At 45.2% G+C, this 21,532-nt stretch overlaps 5 protein-coding genes across 5 annotated transcripts; 1 reads left to right on the plus strand and 4 right to left on the minus strand.

Moving 5' to 3' along the window:
• Nucleotides 1–198: 198 nt before the first annotated feature.
• GL218_04288 (Suppressor of profilin deletion) lies at nt 199–3,044 on the minus strand (the record flags this gene model as incomplete). Its single annotated transcript, XM_033580880.1, has 5 exons — nt 199–911; nt 961–2,597; nt 2,675–2,760; nt 2,826–2,918; nt 3,006–3,044. The coding sequence occupies 5 exons, from the start codon at nt 3,042–3,044 to the stop codon at nt 199–201; spliced, it is 2,568 nt and encodes an 855-aa protein (XP_033436628.1).
• Nucleotides 3,045–4,604: 1,560 nt separating this feature from the next.
• GL218_04289 (Serine/threonine-protein kinase csk1) lies at nt 4,605–5,977 on the plus strand (the record flags this gene model as incomplete). Its single annotated transcript, XM_033580881.1, has 3 exons — nt 4,605–4,672; nt 4,746–4,842; nt 4,934–5,977. 3 exons carry the CDS (start codon nt 4,605–4,607, stop codon nt 5,975–5,977), a joined length of 1,209 nt encoding a protein of 402 aa, XP_033436629.1.
• Nucleotides 5,978–6,294: 317 nt separating this feature from the next.
• Nucleotides 6,295–7,361, minus strand: GL218_04290 (putative nad dependent epimerase protein; the record flags this gene model as incomplete). The annotated part of the gene is made up of 5 exons (XM_033580882.1): nt 6,295–6,568; nt 6,627–6,916; nt 6,976–7,016; nt 7,077–7,222; nt 7,285–7,361. 5 exons carry the CDS (start codon nt 7,359–7,361, stop codon nt 6,295–6,297), a joined length of 828 nt encoding a protein of 275 aa, XP_033436031.1.
• A 1,906-nt stretch (nt 7,362–9,267) lies between these two features.
• On the minus strand, nt 9,268–14,735 carry GL218_04291 (D-arabinitol 2-dehydrogenase [ribulose-forming]; the record flags this gene model as incomplete). Its single annotated transcript, XM_033580883.1, has 4 exons — nt 9,268–9,965; nt 10,035–10,249; nt 12,783–13,988; nt 14,047–14,735. The coding sequence occupies 4 exons, from the start codon at nt 14,733–14,735 to the stop codon at nt 9,268–9,270; spliced, it is 2,808 nt and encodes a 935-aa protein (XP_033437287.1).
• Nucleotides 14,736–15,604: 869 nt separating this feature from the next.
• On the minus strand, nt 15,605–20,691 carry GL218_04292 (E3 ubiquitin-protein ligase listerin; the record flags this gene model as incomplete). The annotated part of the gene is made up of 4 exons (XM_033580884.1): nt 15,605–15,868; nt 15,929–18,158; nt 18,209–20,337; nt 20,398–20,691. 4 exons carry the CDS (start codon nt 20,689–20,691, stop codon nt 15,605–15,607), a joined length of 4,917 nt encoding a protein of 1,638 aa, XP_033437445.1.
• Nucleotides 20,692–21,532: the final 841 nt, after the last annotated feature.

The following is a 21,532-nucleotide window of genomic DNA, read 5'->3' on the forward strand; positions in this document are numbered from 1 at the left end:
AGTCCTTCAAGTTATCCACAAAGCTGAAATGTTGAGTAATGAGAGATAATCGAAACATATATGCACAAATGGAACCTTCAATTTTTGACAACCCGCTAATCTGATTTACAAAAGAGCATCATCGTCGTCCAGACAAAAATCTCCCTACTGTTCTTTCGAATCTGTATCTCCACACTTCTCCTATATATTTATTTCCATCTACCTCGCCTCGTACTTCCCGCTTACTAACTTCCTGACTGTAGGCACGTCGACCCACTTGCCTTCCTCTACGGTAGCGGTATCGTCTGCGAACGGGTCGTCTTCGGTGAGCTCTACCTCCTTGCTCTTGCCCTCTTCGAACTTTGACACTGATATAGCATTCGCGCTCTCAACGAAACTCGATGGTAGGCTGACTTCCCACCGAGCCTCAATTGCGCCCGGCTTAGGCTCTACGCCTTGGTCGCCTATTATCCGGCACACGATCTTTTGCCAGTCCGCATCCGGAGACAGGGTGACATCGCCGAGACGCCAGTATACAATATGTTTATCCTTGAGGTGTGTCCCAGATGGTTTAGTCTGAGCGCCTGATGCCTTACCCTCGTATGTAGCAAAGAGGACTAGGTTATGCACCTGCACGCTGGAACCACCATGAGCGAGTTTAAAAGCCGGGTTGAGTTTATACTGAAGCAATAATCCCAATTTATCTCCCTGTGGCTTCCATACAGGGTGAACGAGAACCGGTACATGTTCTGCAGAAGTAGCGTCTGGATCTGCGTGAAGCCTATAAGAGAAGCCAATGGAAGTTTTGTGAAGATGAGAAAGATCCAAGGTGAATTGCTCTGGGTGGTCAGGGGTATCATTCGTGACGAAAATACGATTAGGACCAATGACGTCGAGCGTAGCGAAATTGTTAATTCGAATAGGTAAATGATCTGCTGATTGTTAGCTACGATACCCCGTTTCAATAACGATCAAACTTACTAGGCAAGTTAAAAACATCCGAGGCGTTGTATGAGAAGGCAATCTCGCCATTAACCTTCACACCCTGAATCTCACCATTTTCGAATGTTGCCGAAACCGTCTCCATGACGGAAGAGTTGAGACCTGGTTCATGCATGTCGGGGTGTTTTACGTGAATAGTACTACTCAATGAGTTTCCAGAACGGACTGACTGAGTATCCGATGTACCTGCAACGCTCGCTTCGGAGGCAAGGGTAGTAACCCCGGCAGGCTTCGACGATATAGCGTGTAAAGAAGGGAAAGGGTGTTGGTGCTCAGTTGCAGAACCTTCAGAAACGGGAGCAGGAACGTAGATAGTATTGCGTACATCTCTTCGGCCTCTGATAGTACCCCCTTTCCGAGCTGGTATTCCCATAGCTGAAAGGCTGTTGGCGACATTTGAGAGCGCTGCTTTCTTTTCTTCTGGGTCCTCCTCGGCCACGGGCTCTTTCTGGATATTGAGCTTGAATATCTGTTCGGCTTCTTGTGCGGCTGCCTCCCTCTCTGCTTGGGAGATAGGATCGTTAGACGGAGCTGGCACACTGAAACCCTCGGAATCCTTTTCTGGTTCCTTTTGAGATGGAGGGGGCCCTGGCGGAGGGGGCACATCTGCGATATCAGCAGGGATCGATGTGCCATTTACGTGCGACGCTTGCGATGTTGCCGTTCCTGGTGGGGCCGCATCGGTAGAGCCGTCACGGCCTAAACCATTCATGCCATCATGACTGGTCTTTTCTTTTGTCTCGGACGTTCGAGAGGGTGTCTCGGTCGTAAGGGGGTCTTCCACAAGCGACCCTAGCCTGTTTGTCGAATCGCCAAGGTTACTGGATGATGCTCTAGGGGATAGCCCATGACTACTTTTGATGTTCCTTCCAAAAGGGCCTTTAGCAGGCGACAACGGTCCGAAACCACCATGTATGCTCTGTCGTCTCCGACCGAGCATGGTGCCGATGCGACTGCGCAGCTTATTTTCCGTTTGCCCGTCCTTAAAGACGGAATGTTCGCTACGATCGTCAGCAGCTGGGGCATGGATGCTAGGAGGCGCTAGGGAGGAATTGCCGCCGCTTAAGCTGGATGATTGTCGTCCCGTAGTTGTTCGCTTCTCGATCTTTGGCCGGCCAGCCGTCGTCTTAGCTACAAAGTTTTGGATCTCGGTTGCAGTGCTATAGTCCAATAAACTATTTAGTACCGTTTCGGCTTCGGATTGGTGACTTTGCGCTTGCTCCCCTTCGTAAGTGCCGTACTGGGTAAGACAATCACGCAACTGATTCATTCGACTTTCGTCTAAGGCCTGCAGAGATTCGAAAATAAATGGCGCTTGGGATTCCCATTGTTGAGTAGCAAACTCGAGCTTCCCAGCTGCCAGCTCTACCTTTTGGGCGCTGGCTTTGCCACCCTTCCTACTTAGCTTATCGGTTCGCTCTTGGGCATCTTCTAGTTCTCTAGCCATATTCTGAAGATTGCCTTGAATGGTTTGAAGGTTCAGCATCTCTTTCTTCTGGTGAAAGCTTCGTAGGGGTATCTCAACATCCTTCTCGACCTTGGTGGCGAATATGTGATGCGACATAGCAAGGGCATCGGCGGATTGGATGATTTTGTCCCATTGTGCTTGGAAAGTCCTTCGTGATGATGATCGTTAATATTAGGGAAATAGAAAGGGGTTGCGATAAAGATATTGCGGCATTGAATAACATACCCAAGTTCCGACTGCGCATTCGGGACCCGAAACTGGGTTAACCTCTTTAAACCTTGGACATATTGCTCCTCTACTTTCCGACGCTCCTGTATCGCAGTTTAGCTATCTGATGATGGTTGAGTAAGTGGGTGGTGCGTATAGCGTATAATACCTGTAACCAATCGGCGATCTCGGTGTTGACTTTGGAAATGCGCTTGACTCGGTCGTTAAGAGCATGAACAGCTTGATTAGGATGGAGGTTTGCCTGTAGAATTTGAGTAGAGTAATTAGTCGCTTCCGTGCGCATATAGCATTATTATATAGATGAGGTAAATCGAAGATGTAAGCTTACCAGCATAGCTGGGTACTCAGCCCTTGAGAGATCTTCCATCGCGATTAAGGACGAGCGCAATCATACAAAGGTAACAGAGGTAGTATGAGCAAAGACGTAAGAGGGGGGCGATAGAGAGACATATAAATACGGGATTAAAGAGAGAAGCGAAAGAAAATAAATTACGAGAACATTGGAAGAATAATGGTTAAACCAAAACGCAATTGACAATGACGACGAGGAGAAGAGACGAGACGAGACGAGACGAGGTTGGTTATTGGTGATGATATTAGTATTTAGTATTAATGGTCGGGTTAGGTAAGGTGAAAGGTGGATATAGCTTGAAGGGGGGCGTGTGCTTTTTCCATTTTCTATGAAAGCTGATGAATGCTGTTAATAAATTTATTATAGGCATGTTTATAGGTTTTTTACTGATATTATTACGCTATACCCTACAACATAATCCTTCTACTTAGATACCTACCATAGCGGAGGAGGGGGGTTTGGCGGAATCATTCTAAAACTGGAATGATTCCGTGCGGTGGAACGTTTTTGGGTTTTAAGGGCTCTGATTGGTCAGAATCCGGGTCTAGTAGGTCTCAGTACCCACTTTTAATGTCTTATTTTAAAGAAAGCGTTTTATAACCGTAAAACCATTCCATCCCGTAAAATCGTTCCAACTTTTGGAACAATTTTACTAATAATACAAAATTTTAATAATAAAAAAAATAAATAATAAAAAAAAAATTTAATATTTTTTTAAAAAAGATAAAACGAAAAAAATAAAAATAAAAAATAAAATTTTTTTCGAAAGTTTTTTTTTTCTAAGTCAAAATTTTATTTTTTCTGATGTAAAGGTTATAAGGCCTAAAAACAGGAAAATCTCCACAATGAAATAATTCGATGAGATTGGCCACCTCGTCCCATTAGCTCAAACGTTTGAACTTTAAACTTTAACCTTAATAGTGGGGTTAATGGTTAGGTTACACAAGCGCAAGGGTGGTGGGTTCGAGGACCAGTCCTTCTAATTTTTTTGACTTTTTTCCTTTTTGACCCCACTTTTTCACGTGTATATCACGTGAAAATCACGTGAAAAGGCAAATCGTTCTATTTTACGGAATCATTCTAGTAATAGAATCATTCCACAACGTTGGAATCATTAATCTGATTCCCCTGTTACCATCAGGCGGAATGATTTTAGTAAGTGCAATAGTTTTAGGTTTACGGAATGATTCCCTCAAACCCCCCTCCTCCGCTATGGTAGGTAGCCTTCTAATAAGTGGAGTTCCAATGCTGTGCCGAAATGGAGTGTGGATTTCTTCCCTTTTAGCTCCTGCTATTTCTCACATGTTAGGAATCCCGTTAAGACATTAATCGGTATGTAATTTAATAATTTAATATCCAACCTAACTTAAGCAAATAAAGAGGAACCGGTCCAACCTTCTAAAGACCGGAGTTCTTTAGTCTTAGTCTTTAATAATTCCATCTATGAAACATTTAATCCTGTTACCATACTCTAAAACCACATATACGGATCTTCAATTACTATTTCCAAATCTACATCATCCTACGTAGGTAATCTCCTAATCAAGAAAACCCCAAGCCCCAAACCCCGCTATCATGACCTCCAATTCCGACTGGAGAGCCTCACTCAGCTCATCTGATCGTTATGATAATATTCAAACTATGTAAGTCTATCTAAAGCTTATTTCTTTTAAATATTTCTAAATACATACTAATATTACTATTCTTTTTTTTAAGAAAGGCTGCGCTTGACGGGTTAAACGATACAGATCCTTCCTCTCAGAAAAGCGCATTTGTCCTTGAGAATGAGGCCTACAAAACCTCTACGTCGCGTGTAAGTAACCTCTCATATAACCCCTCCCCCCATATCTATAGCTTATAATTCGCCCATCCTAAATTTCCGCAGAACACTTACTCCGTAGTAGGCTCAGTATGATGAGACATGCCGAAGTTTACTAAACCAAAAAGCACCGGTTTCACCCGAGACGCAACCTGCTCCAATAGAACAAGTCGCCCCAGAATCTCCTGGTACTACTATAGGGCATTATCAAAACTGCCATTATGTCGCAAGTGGACTTACTGCCGAAGTCTATAGGTCAAGTACAGTTGCTCTCAAAGTAATTGTTGATACTTCTGTCGGGGAACCTCATAATCCTTTTAGAGAAGCCAAGATCTTGAAGTTGCTGAAAAGACCGTGTATTCCTTTGCTAGAGACTTTCCTAGATCAAGAGCAACGCTTTACTTTAGTTTTTCCGTTTATGCCCTTAAGTTTAGCGACTCTTATTGAACAGGGTCGTATACCAAGAGTCCGGATACAGAAACATTTTACGGACCTCTTTAATGCTCTAGTATATATCCACGAGAAAGGTATAATACACAGGGACATCAAACCTTCGGCACTTCTACTTGAGTCGGCCGATGGTCCCGCTTACCTTTCCGATTTTGGTGAAGCATGGCATCCTGAGCTCTCAATCCACACGGAACCTGCTCATAACAAAATATTAGACGTTGGCACGGGTCCGTATCGTGCACCCGAAACGCTATTCGGCGATAAATCATATGGCCCCGCGATCGATATGTGGGCATCCGGAGCTATGCTCGCTGAATGTTGCCGAGAGACCCCTCGAGAGCTTTTCGAATCCCGAGCGGCCCACGAGGACGGAAATCAACTCGGCCTAATATTAAGCATTTTCAAGACAATCGGAAGTCCAACTCGGGAGTCATGGCCGGAAGCAGTGAACTTCAAGACACCCCCTTTCGACATGTATCGAGTGTTTGAAGGCCATTCTTGGGATGTTCTTCTACCGGATGTTGAAGAAGATTTTCGGGAACTTGTTGCCGCATCAGTAGCATATAACAGTCATAAAAGAGCTACTGCATCCCAAGTAAGTGTCTCTTATAAGATCTATTTCTCACTCTGCGCTAATACCATCCAGGCATTGAAATTTAGATGCATGTTACAGGGATGAATTATTATCTTTAGCCCATTACTCTGCAATCTTGACTATGACGAAAAGCCAGCAAGTCTGCATCGTTGAAAACACATACAGGGACTTCTAGCCGTAGCGCCTAAATTGGCTTGAGATGGGATCAATCCTAAGCTCCTATTCTTTGGGTATACTCGGCGTGATGTTTCCTTAGCTAGGACCACGCCCGTGACAGCCTATGTGTCAATCTCGAATTGCAACTAGGTCCAGTACCTAACTGACTCAAGTGCTAAACACTTCAAACTGTCTGTCTCCGTTGTGGGTCATGTATGGATTCGGTGAATACCTCAAGCGGTACTTTAAAGAGACAGCTTTCCTTTCCTCAAATACCAAAGACCCGCAGCGACGATAGGCGCTATGATGGAAGTCGTACCGACCATGCCCTTCATGAACGCCGTCTTCAATTTAGGGGCGGCTACTTCGCCAAATTCTTCTGGCGTATTGAGTGACGGCCACTTTTCATCGGGTATCGGGACGCCTAGGTACGGACAAATCTCGTCCCATCCGAACCCATCCTCGAGCTTGCACACCTTTAGCTGCTCTGGTGGGACAAGACGTTTTACTTCTGCGATACTGTGTCCAATATGTTAGGGTATATATTTCACAAGAAGGGAGTTGTACTCTGACGTACTAGTTCGTGTAATTCTCAGTAAGATGCTTGTGTCCTTCCGGCGTCAAGCCGTATCCGTTAGTGTAGTAATCTACCAGCATCCGACCCATAGAAGACATGCCAGAGGCAAACCCATCGAAGTGCCTAAATATAGACATCGGAAGAGAGTTGAATTTTGTGTACATCATACCGATGGTATTTTCGAATGACTTCGCCCACTTGTCCGGGTTTCGTTCTGTCAGGAGAAATTTGGCGTCCGGGTATGTCTTCAACACCGAGCGTATCATGAAGAAGGGCATTTCTATGATTATCTGAAACCCAGCGGTCGTGAGTTCGGATCGGATAGGTAGGAACAGCGAGGAATACATACGTCGTAGTCGGCGAACCATTTATCGAACTCTGCACGGCCATCTTCGATTCATGTTAGCTCTCCGTATATTTACTGTTACATTTCCTATTAAATTCACTTACATGGCTTGCCCTCGTGGAACATCTCAGCCCTGAGCCCATCATTCAAAATATGTAGTGCTTGAGGGCCGGTTTTGAGGACCTCAGCCATATGGTACGGCTTAAAGCCTAGAAGCTTCAAAGCTAGGTAGAGGCCATGAGTGCCAGTTCTGCATCTAGTAAGAAGCTGTTTCTTGAATCTTCAATATAAATTGTCATAGACCTTGCTTACCTAGGTGCGCTTAGCACTATCAGTTTCTTAGGCTCGACATGGGTCGGGGTTGGAAGTAGATCGATCTGGCGAGGCATGATTGCTAAACTAAGCTCTCGAATGAAGATGTGTATTAGAATGGCGTGCTATTGCGTGCTAATCTATAGTCACAGTCAAGGTGCTTGCGACTGGGCTATATAAAGGAGCCCATCGTTCCTCCTTTAGTCTACGGCTACCGGTTCTCGGTCTCTCCCATACATATTCATTCTCTCTTAGAAGTTAGCTCTATGGAACCATTATCATAGAACACCTATATTAAATGTATTTACTCGCTCTTAGATCTTGACCGATGTCCGAGCTTCAGCTAACTGTCGCGAAGCGAATCCGGCATACTATATATTTCTATGTATAAGTGCTAGTCTCGGTCCTTCGCGTTGACCTATCGATACAGCGGGCTAAAGAGTTATGGCCAAACGCGCAAGGGTTCGATATGGGGGCATTTGTGGGCAAGGTGGGCATCTTCATGCTGGGTACCATCAAAAGCCCGACTTCGCAAGCTCTCTGAGCTGGGCTGACGGGATGGGTCTCATGTTCCAAGGACGAGGATGAAACCCTACAGATCGGGATCGGCGATTGATTTGCACGCCTCATCTCACCGAAGAAGCATTATGTGCTCTTTCCACGACATGTCGATGCTATCACTACCTAGCATATGCCTAGAGCACCCATTTGGCTTGTCTTATTATTCACATGATACCTAAACCTACCTGGGAGAATATCTAGGAGAAAGTCAATGAGGGAATAGCTTCTATTCTCTACTTGAAATATGGGTCTTTGACAGCATGTCAAGATGAGCGAAGAGTGTACGGTTTGCTAACGCTGTCCACGCGTCGGGAGCGGGACGCTAGTCTGGTTCCTGGATGCTACTTCGGCTTCGAATCGCCTTCGCATGTTCTGTGGGTACTGAACAGCGATCAGGGACCTTTTATCAATCGATTAGAAATGCCATCTCGAAAGTAGCATGGGTTGAGACGTCTATTCGAGGATATGGGCCCCCGGATGCCGCCCGATAGCCGACAGCCGCAGTCAACTTCAACGCTTCTTACTCGGACTGCCGGACTACTAAATTCCCGGCGAGAAAGGTATATGGAGCTCGCGCGTCGTTTTCCTTTCCGTTGCCGGACGAGGATGTCATATAGATTTCCATCTACCGCTGAAAAGCAACCGATCATACCATCCTTAATGTGGCCGGCATCGAGATCTCGCGCTCTGCAGTACGGCAATTGACGAGGGAAAGAAATGTGCTTTATGATTCAAGCGGATATCGTAATAAAGCTCCGATGAAAATTCCGGTCTATATATGACATTTATAGGACCATACTTAGGGGAAGCTATATGGAACTTCTGGCACCGTCATTAGCCTGGCTAGATGTTGTTTGCTGTAACGCACCAGGAGGTTCCAGGATGCGTTGCCAAACATATTATACAAGCAAATGGTATCCGGTCGAAACAGGGATATTGCTAGGAGAGCTTTTCTCGACCCCTACATTTAAAGGTTGAGATAATTATCTTCACTAATCCCAGACATAAAAACACTAATGAAGCCACCTGTAATTCCAGACGCCTAGATGGTATTAACATCAGAACAGAGCCGAACTGATGGAGTAATCTTAGAAGTAGACGTGCCTGGCATTCTGATAATATATCTTCATCAGGTAGTGTATATGTCTGCATTCTAACTTCTCTATTATACATTCTGTTCGCCTTAGTTCTACGGAGAAATATGTATTGTTGACTGACAGAGCCTAGAGCAGTTGATATAGTTATAGAACTTGCTCAAACTCGGCATGCTGTCATAAAAATTAAGTAAAATACCTTACGTTAGGTAGTTAACTATAGTTCTACTCTGTATAAGTAATAGACACTAATACATCTCTAACAACCACTCTAACGTCCGTTCTATATAATTATAAAACGCACTATTTACACCATCTAAAAAGGACGCTACCACGAAGTATGTCCACCGTCTATCACAAGATTAGATCCAGTCATGAAGCTACTCGCATTGCTCAAGAGGAACAACGCCGCGCCCTTGAATTCCGTCGTCGTCGACAGCCTCCCCATCATATTTTCGCCTTTCCACTTGTCCTTAAGAGAAGGCACCTCCTCGAAATTCTTAAGTACCATAGGCGTCAAGATGTGTCCGGGGCTCAGACAGTTGACGCGGATCCCTCCCGTGCCATCGCCCTTTATCGGGCTCCATTCCATTGATAAACTACGCGCCAGCTGGATCAGCGCGGCCTTGGACGAATTGTAGACCGGCGATAGGAGGCCTCTGTTGGCTACGCTGCCGCTCATGCTTGCTACGAGACATATGCTTCCTCGGCATTTGTACTTCATCATCTGACGAGCGGCGGATGTCGCGGTCATTAATACGCCTGTGAAGTTAACGGCTAGCATCTTAGCAGAATCAGCCGGCTCATATTCGACAGCTGGTGTAATTTGTTGGATACCGGCGGCAGCAATGACACCGTCTAGACGCCCGTTATCATCTGCGATATCCGTTATCGTCTTATCCAGGTGTTTTGTGTCAAGGACATCTTGCTGCCGGTAATGAAGCGAACCTCCCCATTCGGGGACTACTCGTCTTCTAGCCTCTGCCCAGTACTCATCAGGTTTTTCTTCACGGTCGAGACAGTAAACTGAATATAGGTTAGCAAGGATAAGTGGCGATACATGCACAAGTCATGTAGTTATGGGATAACTACCACCTTTTCCTCCAGCCTCAACAAGGCTCTCAGCAAGAGCAAGACCTAAACCCCTTGCAGCTCCCGTCACGACGAAGACTCTGCCCTTCAAGTCGAAATCAGCGAACCGCTTCTGACCAACATTAATGTCAGCATTAGGGGCTAATTCGTCCGCCGGATTTTCTCGCGGATCCGGGTTGGTAGGTTTCGATAGCAGACTAGGTGAAGAGTGCAATAACCTAGGTTGTGGTAGAACAGGGTTACAAAATGGAACCGCTTGTAAGGCTCGATATACAGAAGGATGTAATACACTCGGACGGGTACGGCCCAAGGTCCGCGCCAATCTCGGGCAAAGAGACATTATGGGGGATTTTTATCGAAACTCATCTACAAGAGCTATGTTAAATATTTTACTGAATATATTGTACTAGAAACATCTCGCAAGTCAGATCAAGACCAAGATGGAAAAGCAACTGGGCTTATTAGTAGAATTCACGATGAGCTGAAGCTGTAAACGCGACGAGCCACTGATGTATGGATTCCGTCATGTTAAATATAACAGCGACAATCCCAACTGCTTCGCTGCTTAAAATAGTAATATCAAGTTATTTGCGCATTAATAGACGAGCCAGATAAGCTCGCTTTCCCTTAATCCACGTTGCGTCAAATCCAAATCATGGTGTACTTAGTAGTATGTCGTGTACCTTGTCGACGATAAAGTCTACAAATGATACGATACACCGACGTCAGAAAAGCGGGGATGAAGTACGCGTTGGCCTAAAAATGACGTATGTACTCCGAAAAGTAGGGGTCCCGTACCATTATCTGATCCGTGCCGGAGTCTAATATCTTCATTCCGGTTGCTCGGGAAGGGAAACTCTGTAAATACATAGTAGGTACGGCGAGGGACTAGAATATTTATTAAGTAACTATTCTATACGTATCCGACTTATTGTTATTGCTATATTATTACCATAACGAGGTCTAGTACTTAAAGGCGGCATCATGCTTGACCCCTATCTTAACCCCCCTATTCTGGTTAAGGAGTACTATATACATCTAAGTCAAATAAACAATATCATTATAGGTCCAATTACGCCTTTCATTGTAATAGGAATAAAGACGATATATACTTCCGTCATTACGAACCTTCTCTTCCTATTTAAACAAGAAATCCCTATTAACCACTCGAGACGTAAAACCATGAAAAATATTATCACAAGCGATTTAACAAAAGCCAATTACTTTACAACCCTATCCCTAGGTAGGTACCGTAAAGTATTAATCAAACCTCAATCCCTGTGACTTCTAGAATGATATCTTATTTAAACTCCAAGCCTTTATCTCTTGAAGTTTGTCATGGAACATAAGCTGTACACATACCCCGGCGCTGATATGGAACAAGCGCAATACAGGTGCCATGTTGCTCCATGATCCAGGACATGACAGGTGTTCTAATGAGTATTTACATCATGTCTTCCTTCTCTTATCATTCGCAGTTTATCATTAATCTCGCTCCTATGCACATTTGTGATAAAGCTTGCAACCCCTGTAAAGTTCATCGTCTTAATTCGTGTTGTAATCAAGTCTAATAATGGCAAGTGGATTGTTCGTGACCCCTAAGAACGCTGGAAGAAAGCGTTTTAGGGAAGATGATAAAGATGAATCGAGGTCTGCTCAGCGTGTTCGTTTGGGACAGAGTGGGTTGTTTTGTGCGCCATCAGAGCGACGGGCAGTCCCTCAACCAAGACCGTCGATTCAAAGACAAACTCAACCGAGTACTCAACCCCCCTATCAAGAGCCAACTCAAGAAACAGTTCAGCCAACCCCACCGGCTCGGGTTGTTAAAAAGCGTAAAAGATCCGATGTCTCCCGCAGGAATTCCTGGGCTCGAGTTCCCTCATTGGATTCTCAAATGTATGATTCTGTACCGAGCATTAATTACAAGTACCGTTCCGAATCTTCTAGTACCGGGACCTCCGATCTTTCTGATTCTACTGACCCTGTCTCATTTCAAGGCCTCCTAAATAATATCCTACAGGCCCGGTCGAATCTCCAAGACGTTATCGCGGGTCGTAGATCTATATCAGAGGAACTAAAACCTGAAAACCTTACGGCAAAGTTAACCCGCAAAAACCTCAGGAGACATCGCAAACTTGAGAAAATGCGCCATGCTGCCGCCCAATCAATCCCCCAACCCTCAGTTCTGCCTCGCCGTCCGATCTTCAAACCAGTAAACTGGAACAGAGGGGCTAGTCGACCATATGAAGATGATAACGTATCACCACGTAGGAAATAAGGGAGAGATATGTGATGTGCGGATGAAGCCCTGATATTGATATTCATCATCCAATTATTCATTAATAGTCATGATAGAACGCGCTTCTATGGATAGTATTCAATATGAAAGAAATATATCGCGCAATACTTAGATAGGTACATAATTTAAATATCAATTTACCCATAGGGTATATTGTAAGTACTCAAGCTTGTTTAGTCCGCAATTCTAGCCCGGATCCTACATCTTCAAATTTCACAGTCATAGCCCTAACTGACTTCTTCAAGTATCCTTCTTTATCAGCATCCCTAAGCTGCGCTCGTGTTTGGACATCGACGGAGTGCGTAAGCGTGGCTATCATATTCGTCTTCCAGGGATCTAGACGTAGCCTATGTGTCTCTATGATAGTCCATACGCAGAAAAGGAAGCCGAGGGATATAGTGATCAAGGGAAGGATCATATAATACCAATTAACACGGATATGTATTATCCACTCTCGCCCAACGCCTGGTGTTTTCACATCAGAAATGTCGCGCATCCAATTCGACACGGTCCAGGCAACCTGGTCAAAGGTAGCCGATAAATCTTGGCTTTGGTATAGAGCTTGTGCAACTGGGATTGGTTCGGTGTTTAGTCCTATAGGCCAAGTCATAACTTTGTTCAAGAGACCCTCATTGACAAAGCGAGTTGTGCTGCCAACAGTGTTTTCCGTAAGGTTGAAGCGTCGAGTAACATCTTCTGGTAGTTTATATTTTTCTATATCTTCATCAGGTATGAATAATTCGAGATTACTTCGTTTGACATCTCCGTTTTGAGAATAGAGTGAATAGTTATTCCACTTCTCGTAGGCATCGAAGTTCTTAACGTCCTCAAGGTCACGATAAGAATCAAAGTTCCGTTCAGCCCAAGATGCCACAATGTTTTCCGTAAGGACACCTTTCTCGACGTTAGACTCATACGCGTTAGTGCAAAAATATAAAGCACATTCGGTTGCCGAAACTGGAGTCTCGTCCCATGTCAGCTTTCCTGCTTCGTATTCCGGCGCGGCTCTTAGAACCTCTACTGCAGTAATCATTGTCGTTAAGTTTTGATATGCGAGGGTAAGCTTCGGGTCAGTAATCCTTGTTGCAGACATGAAGGCAACCAGGGAGAAAAGAGTTTTACCCTCGGCCAGGTCAATGTCGGACGGATTTGAAAGGTTGAGACTTGGTAAAGAGTTTATAGTGAAGTTTGCAGTTATCGCCTTAGTATTTGAGGATAGAGTTCCTTTATTCATTCCGTATTCATAAAAGCGTTGTAAGTGGTTCGTTACGTTGCTACATGAGCTACAAACGGCCAACGAGGTGAATGTCGGCCAGGTACAATTTGCAGTAGGACAAGTGAATGAAGTGGTTTGCTTATCACGATTTGAAGAATTGTAAAATCCGTTATTGAACGAGGATAGCATCCCCAAGTCTGGCAGGGATTCAAAGGGGTCAAGTGATATAGTCAAGTCAGAAGGCGTCAGTTGTAGCCCCCCAACTCCAGTCGAGGGGTCACCAGTATACGAGCCTACATCAAGTGCCTCGCTGCGGCTGAGTTGGATCATAGAAGAATCGACGCTCGGGTCAACCTGCCCTGGAAATGAAATAACCGCTTGTAGGAATGGTTCGAAAGCCATTAATAATATTGTAACGACTGCACCGATGGCTACCCAATGTCTGAATAAAAATCAGCTACCAGGGCATTCAGGGGATGACCAAAAAAAGATGGACTCACCGGATTCGAAGCCAAATAATAAGCCATAAGCTTCCCCATGGCCCACGGCTAGCATCATCAAACCTATCAAAAGCGACGAGGTTGTCTGGTCGCTTTTTGAACCAGTTCCATTTAGCTTGACCAAGACACGAACTGATGGCAAATCCTAGAGATGTTCGAGCCACAGCCCCCAAGCCGGAGATTACGACGTTGACCGAGATAGAACCTTTCCAATCAGATAGCGGGCGACCATCCACGTATATCAACAGCGCAATCAAGGCTGCCAATGCGCTAAAACTAAGAACTAGCGCCCCTATCTCCAAGTTCCAGTTGTGTCCGCGAGTCGAGATGATTTGGGGTTTTGATTTGGATGGTGTTAATAGAAAAGGTTCCTCGGCGTTGGAATATTCGAACTGTGTAGGATGTGGGGAGGGCGCTTGAGGAGGAAGCGATTTACTGCTAACAGTCGGGAAGCTAGACCCAGACTTGTCTTGGACGTAGTATGGCGATAGTGACGGTTCCGGCGCGTGCCCTTGCGGTTGACCTAGATCCCCATGGACTGGTTGATATTCGAAAGAGCCATCAATTTGACCCGTATAACCCGTATAACCTGCATAGGTATTGTAGCCGGAAGGGTAATAATATTCGGGTTGGTTACCGAGATAGTATACTTCGTTATTTCCACTCCCGCTTTGTGGGACGTTCTCCATTGGATCAGAGAAACTAAATAGAGAAATTAAATAAAGAAGTTTACGGAGTTAAAATTAAGAACAGGGCCTTAGCTGGCTTATATAAACTTCTATATCGCATAAGATACTGTGTTGCACCATGGACTGGCCTAGAAGTCTCAAGTAGCTGGGTAGCTGAGCCCAAAACACTATGTTACATCTGCCTGTATGAATCTCGAGTTGGGGGCCGTTTCTCACACGTGCGAGTGGAAATGCATGTAACATCAGCTAATAAGGCTGGGAAGAGGGTGCGGATTTAAGGATAATTGGAAGGTTAACCGCATGGTAAAATGTATGGATAAACCAATCAAATCTACATAAAATTCTCTTAAGCGCTGTACATACATAAATACAGGGATATTAAGCGACCAACCGCATATATTTTGGCGCAAGATCACATGGAAAAGGAAGCATAACTCCCCATATAAAGCTGAAGGAATCCTGCCTGTAAGCTCCTGCAAAGCCCAAATACGCTACGAATTATATAGCCCAAAGAGAATAATCGCCACCCTGGGGTCTGAAGTCAATAATCATAATTCGTATTTCTAGCAAAATAATACCAGCAGGTAGATAGATCTAAGCACCGGGTACTACATATATACTAATCATTCATGCATGACCAAGACGTAGGAGTCTCATGCTAAAAAAATATGAAAAACTACGAATGACCCTTAGAAATGCGAGAAATAGTTAAGCACCATAACGTTAGAATTTACAATTCAACTAGTACTGTCCTATGACTCACGAATACTGAGCGTGTTCCAGTATCATTATCATTACCCTCACCACTATACACTTGATCCAGCCATTTCCTCTGCAGGGTGGTTTATAACTAACCAGATTCCTTTTTATTATGCATTCCTTGCTGCTCTCCTATCCGACCCGAGATAATCAATCGGGTTACGACATAGAGGGCATGTATTTTGATTACTGCTCTGGAACCACTTATACAGACAAGTGCGGTGGAAGAGGTTTTTACACGTCTGGCAGCGTTTATCTGGCGTCTTCTTGTCGGTACTGATGATGCTATAACAGATGGCGCATTCGGTCTGTCCCTTCATGGCACCCACTATGTTACGGCGGAAAGTCGTAAGGCCATCAATAATGCTGCCACCCTATTATCATCATGTGAGATACAATGTCCAAGTCTCAGGGGTAATACGATATTAACTCACCGAAAATGTTATCACGGCCTGCGTTGTCATGATCCAGCTCTGCCACTTCCTCTCGTTGACCGCGACGCGGTTTATTCCCGACACCAAAACGTTCTCGAGAGGAAACTCCTGCGGGAGCCGTATCGAAATCGATGCTTGTAGCTCATCCACCTCGTAGCCAGCAGTAACCTCTCTAGCAGCGCGACTAACTTTCACGATCAACTCGTTTTCGCCTTCTGTAGGCGTCTCCTGGGTGGTGGACCAGTTTTCAACGTCGTCTAATGCTTCTGATATGATGATAGGGGAGAAGAATTCTGTCATCCAGCCTTCGACCGCAATCTTAGTCTGCTTTGACCGGCATTCCATGTACCATGTCTTGAAGAGACTAGGAACGTATTTTAACACGAGGTAGTATAAATGGACGAGGAGCCACTGCATGTTCCTCTCTTCGGTCTCGGCTTCGGCGAGCTTTATGTCATACTTCTTAATATGTTCCTTCGTAAAGTTGACCTTATCCAGGTTCAATGCATGAGCCGCTGAATGACCTAGAACATCGAAAGTGAACTCCATCAGTGGGCCAACATAATTAGCTGCCTTAAGATTCTCGGCATAATCACTGCGTACTTTAAAAGCCGCGGCTTGGAAAGAGTCAAATATGAGATGCCAAGAGAGAAGATAAGAGCGAACTGGCGATGGGAAACGGCCGAGGGCTTCATCAGAGTACTTCTCTAGCGTTGGGGCATCGAGAAGAAGAGATAGGAGTTCATCCGGAAGCTGAGCCGCTTTCTTCTCTAATAAAACGTCTAGCGATAGATCCTCCTGAGCAGCAGGAAGTGCTTTGTGAAGAATGGTAAACGCTGCTGTTTGGATGCCCCGCGAATCACTTGCTACTAGACCATATAACTCTGAGAGATCCTTTATATGGTGTAGAGGAAGCTTTTCTACCAGCCGGCAGAGAATCGAGTCTACAATCTCTAGGGGTTGTGTATCTATGTCCCTAGAAATTTGAAGTAGCTTAATCAATGCAGCTGATATTTTCTCTGCGGATATCTGCAAAACATCAATAAGGTCGTCATTAGGTTCTTCAAGTGATCGCAACGTAGTAAATAGACGAAGAGAAGCGTGAAGTTCAGGCAACCGACATTCAAGTGACCCAGTCGTCGGTTTTGTCCAGAGATATATGCAAAAATCCAGAGTCTTCTCCCAATAAGGGCCGTAGATGTCCTTAACACACGGAAGGAGGCGCTGGAGGCTACGACAAGCTTCTGCTCCGAAACGATAGTCGAGGTCTTCAGGAGTGTCCAGCCACGATGTAATTTGCTTGACCGCGAAAACTAGCCGATTGTTCGCGACTGGAAGTTCGCCGACATCATATACCTGTGCGCAAGCGTTGAGAAGCACGAGATTGATAAGACTTTTTTCCTGGTTAGGACTGGCTCCTGCAATATCGCTGATCAGGCGGTTGCAGAAGTTGCTAACTGCCCTTGAAGCAGAAAGTGCTTCTCCAAGGCCACTGAGGATTGCGACAGCAGGGAAGACAGTAGAGGTGTTGTTCTTAAGTATATCCAAATCAGATAGCCATTGCTCCCCGCTAGAAGGGAAGCCATGCTTCTCTGCTAACGCTTGGAGAATCTCACTCAAAGCCCGTGCACAATATAGACCCATAGGTGTTAGGGGCCTTGACTCGTCAATAAGTGTTCGTATGATGTCGTGCATCAACCGCGACTTATCCGTGTTGGAACCATCTCTCCAATCAGCAGCATCCTCTGTCATATCGACGATGGCCTTTCGCGCAGATGAAACCAACTCTTCAGCATTTGATAGAGAAGTATCAGAGGAAAGCGAACTCCAAATCTGATTTTTACCTTTGACAGTAAGTTGATCTGTTACTAACTGTATGGTCAGACTCAAATATATCACGATCTCCACACGCTTTAGAAGTGGCAGAGCGTCAAGCTGAAAACCCGCGGAAAGCAGCTTAGCGATGTATATCGCCATGCGCCCAGGAATCGAACAGCCATCTCGATCTCTTCTTGCAGATGTACTCGATGTAGCCAGCGTGGATATTGGGAGGAAATAAGCACCGCCAACAACACTTGTGAAGGCGAGAGATTGGTTGGGTGTCTCTTGTAGAAAGAGAGCTAACTCTTCCCTCCATACCCTTGTGTCTGGTATCAGGTTTTCTAGTTGACCATTACCCTCTGCATCGGTAACAGAACTTTGAATAACTTGCTGGACAATAGTATCAACGCTGAGGCATTGTTAGCAGGAATATAAGATATCATTAGAGTAAGAACATACGCAAGCGAGCTCGAGTCGGCGGTAGAGATACTTCGCTGCACGAGACCTGATAGCCGAGAACTACCGGTTGACGGGGTTTCCATCAACCCCTTTAGCACGGCTATATCAGAAGTAGCATCAAACCGTTCGGAAACACTTAACAAGTTAGTCATCAAATTCATGTGAGTCACTTCGTCCTGTAATAAAAGATCTGGCTTCTTCTCCGCTATAAGACGTAGGCCCTTGATTACACCTGGATTTGGCTGGCCTAGGGCGTTCGTGATGCGACTTCCAAGCTCTGTCGTAAGTCGACTCGCAGCAGCGTCTGTTAACGCATCGAATGTCAATGCCGCATCGAAAAGGACCCAGCCAGAATCTATGGTGCCGACAGCACACATCAGACACTGCTTTATTAATTCTGCTTGTAAGTTCTGGAACTGCTTGGCAAGACCGCCAGCTTCCTTGGTAGAAATGAGAGCAGTGAGAGCCGACAAAGTGCTGGGGTTTTCGGTGTATTCCAGAAGGGTCGTGATGTTTGCCGTCCAAATTTTCTCATATTCCTGTTTCTGCTCAGGAATATGACCTAACAGGTTGATGCTTGAGAAAATATATGATGCAGCTGGTGATTGGATGAACTCAACTCCATGAGTTTGTAGCGTGTTTGTGAGATGGTCGAACACATCGCTTATAGCAGCTGAAGATTGCCCGAAAAGGCGCGGGGATCGCTTAAAAGCTGATTCTACGGTAGCTGCTGCTCCAAATGGTTTCCATTTCCTTGTTTCTAACAACTTAAAGACATCCTGAAGTAATTCTAGGGAATACTTGGCAGGGATATCCGGGATGGGACGGTCAGTCCCTAATGTTTTCTCATGAGCTTCCGAAATTAAACCCGTAAAGGTGAACCATTTATAGCCCTCATCGGCTATTGCCTTCTGCGACTTTTCATATTCCTTCGATGCCTCGGGTAACGAGTTGCGGATGCGGGCTCTGAAGTTCTCCTTCCATTGGCCCCATTCCGAGTCGGTGGCCCATATAACTTCCTCAAAAGGTGACGTTGCCGTTGATGTGTATGCTTTGATTAGAATCTGCACTTGGCTTCCAGAAGCCCATGTTGATGTTTCAGGGGTTGGGTGGAAATAGTGCGTAATCAGAGGGAATATGTCTTCTTGCGCTATCTTGACTCGGTCCTTAATGGAGTTCACCACCTTGATAAACATTCTAGCAGTGTTGAGGTACGTTGACCAGCCATCAATAGCACTACTGCGAGGTTCCTCTCTCCTTGTTAAACCTAACCTCATAGACTTTAAGAAGTCCAAGGCGCTATCTAGATCCTTTGGAAGTATTTCAGTAGGTATAACTTCTATCAAGCGATTGAGTGAGACCCAGAACTTCGATCCAGCACTCTGAGAGCCCTTCTCCAAGAATAGTTTTAATCTTGACGCCAGTGACTTCTTTCCCCGATATTCAGACGTCCAGACAGTTGGGTGTCTGGCGGTCAATTCGGTCAATGCGTCAACATAATTAGCCGCGGAACCAACTTGACTACAAGTCAAGCCTTCGGCTACAAAGGTCTTACTAAGTCGGCCAAGGTCTGCCTCGATCCTTCCTGGTCTTTTTTCAAGACATGCGATCAAGAGCTGGCAGGACAACTGCCTCACGACGGCATCGTTAATAGAAACACTCTTCCAGACCTTATCTTGCTCGAAGAATTGATCATAATCGTCCTGATACTTCTCAAGATCCACAGGACTCAATTTCTGTAAGAGACCTAGGACTAGCGCAAGACTACTTCCTAGGACTCGATATGATTTAGCCTCGGAATCATCGATGCTCGTAGATCGCTCGTCGCTAAGGGTTTCCGCGGTCTCCCTTATCGCTCCAGACGCATAATCTAGGATCTGAGGCTGACATCGCTTCCAAAACTGGACCACTTTCTCTGGGCTTGTAAGAAAGGAAGATAGCCCTTCCGCGGCTGCGCGAGATACGACTTTGTCTCTGTCGAATGTTCCAGCAAGCCAAGAGCCTACAATCTTAGGCACATATCTCTCCGTGCGCTTGCGACCGGATTTCATTAACTCATATTGCAATATATGTGAGAGTTCGCGGACGCGACGGGCATTTTCTATCGAAACGCGAGGATATAATTGGACCTATTATACACATTACTAACTAAGCAGAGTAGTATATTGATCTACGTGATTTGCACGCACCCAAGCCTCTAGAATAGGCTCTTCTATGCCTCCATCTCTCTCATATGGATGAGCCTGAACGTAGGTCACTAATTCTTCTAAAGCCTTCGCTTTAGTTGTAGCATCCTTCTTTTGCAGGTTCTTAAGAGATACGACAACATTGGCGTCAGATATGGAAGAGAGATTGGGAGGTTCGGCCAGGTAGGATAGGTCGGCACCTCTAGAAGAAGTTGAGAAAGCACTGAAGGTATTGGATCCGAAACTCGTAAATGTGTTGCCAGCGGCGGCACGCGACTTAGCTGGTTTACGACTCATGGCAACGAGAGCAACTGTTTAGTTTTAGTTCCTGAAGCCACGCAAGCTCTCTTATTCGCTACGTAGCTTGTCGCTTGTTGCCAACCTGCAAGCCGTTATATGAAAAATCCCGTGCCCGGTTTCCTCAGACTTGCGCAATGGGAGATAAATGATAGTTGGTAGAGAGGTCACGATATAAAGAATGCGCTGTTATTAGTAAAAGCTTCTATTGCTATTGTTTCCAGTAGATTGGCTTAGGATATTTTGACCCCACGGTGGGGTTTCCGTTTTTTTTTGTGACGTCGCCTATCCAATAATTCTTATGTAAGCCACTCTGTATTAACTAACTCATAGCACGTGCTCCCGTTCATATCCAGATTAAGCCGAGTTTTCCCGCATTCTATATATTTAGAATAAGATTCTAAACATTGCAAAGCGTCGAATGAAGTAAAATATAAGTAGAAGTTTTTAAAAAGGCACCTTACATATCATCTCGATCTAGATATTTTAGTATGCCTACATGTAAAAACTTCAATTATATGAAAGTTAGTACGTGGTATGGGACCTGCATGCACGAAATAGAATGTACAATACGTACTCGGATAAGACCAGGGGAAACGGTTTACCCCACGGGTGTCTCCACTGTCCTAATTGGGGCAACTATGCTGCTAATTACAGTTTTAGCGTTCTTCTCCGCACTCCTACGAACTGATCCTCCCGTTTCAACCCGTTCCCGGGTTCCCCGCTCCCGTAACTCTCCGCCTAGAGAACAACTCCTCACATTTCCCTTTCAAGTTCTAAGAGCCTCGGCGGGGATGGATACCTAGGCAATCCAACTACACTTCCAACTACCAACTACCAC

This window comes from Daldinia childiae, assembly GCF_008694065.1.
Source record: "Daldinia childiae strain JS-1345 chromosome Unknown Scaffold3, whole genome shotgun sequence".
NCBI lineage: Eukaryota > Fungi > Ascomycota > Sordariomycetes > Xylariales > Hypoxylaceae > Daldinia > Daldinia childiae.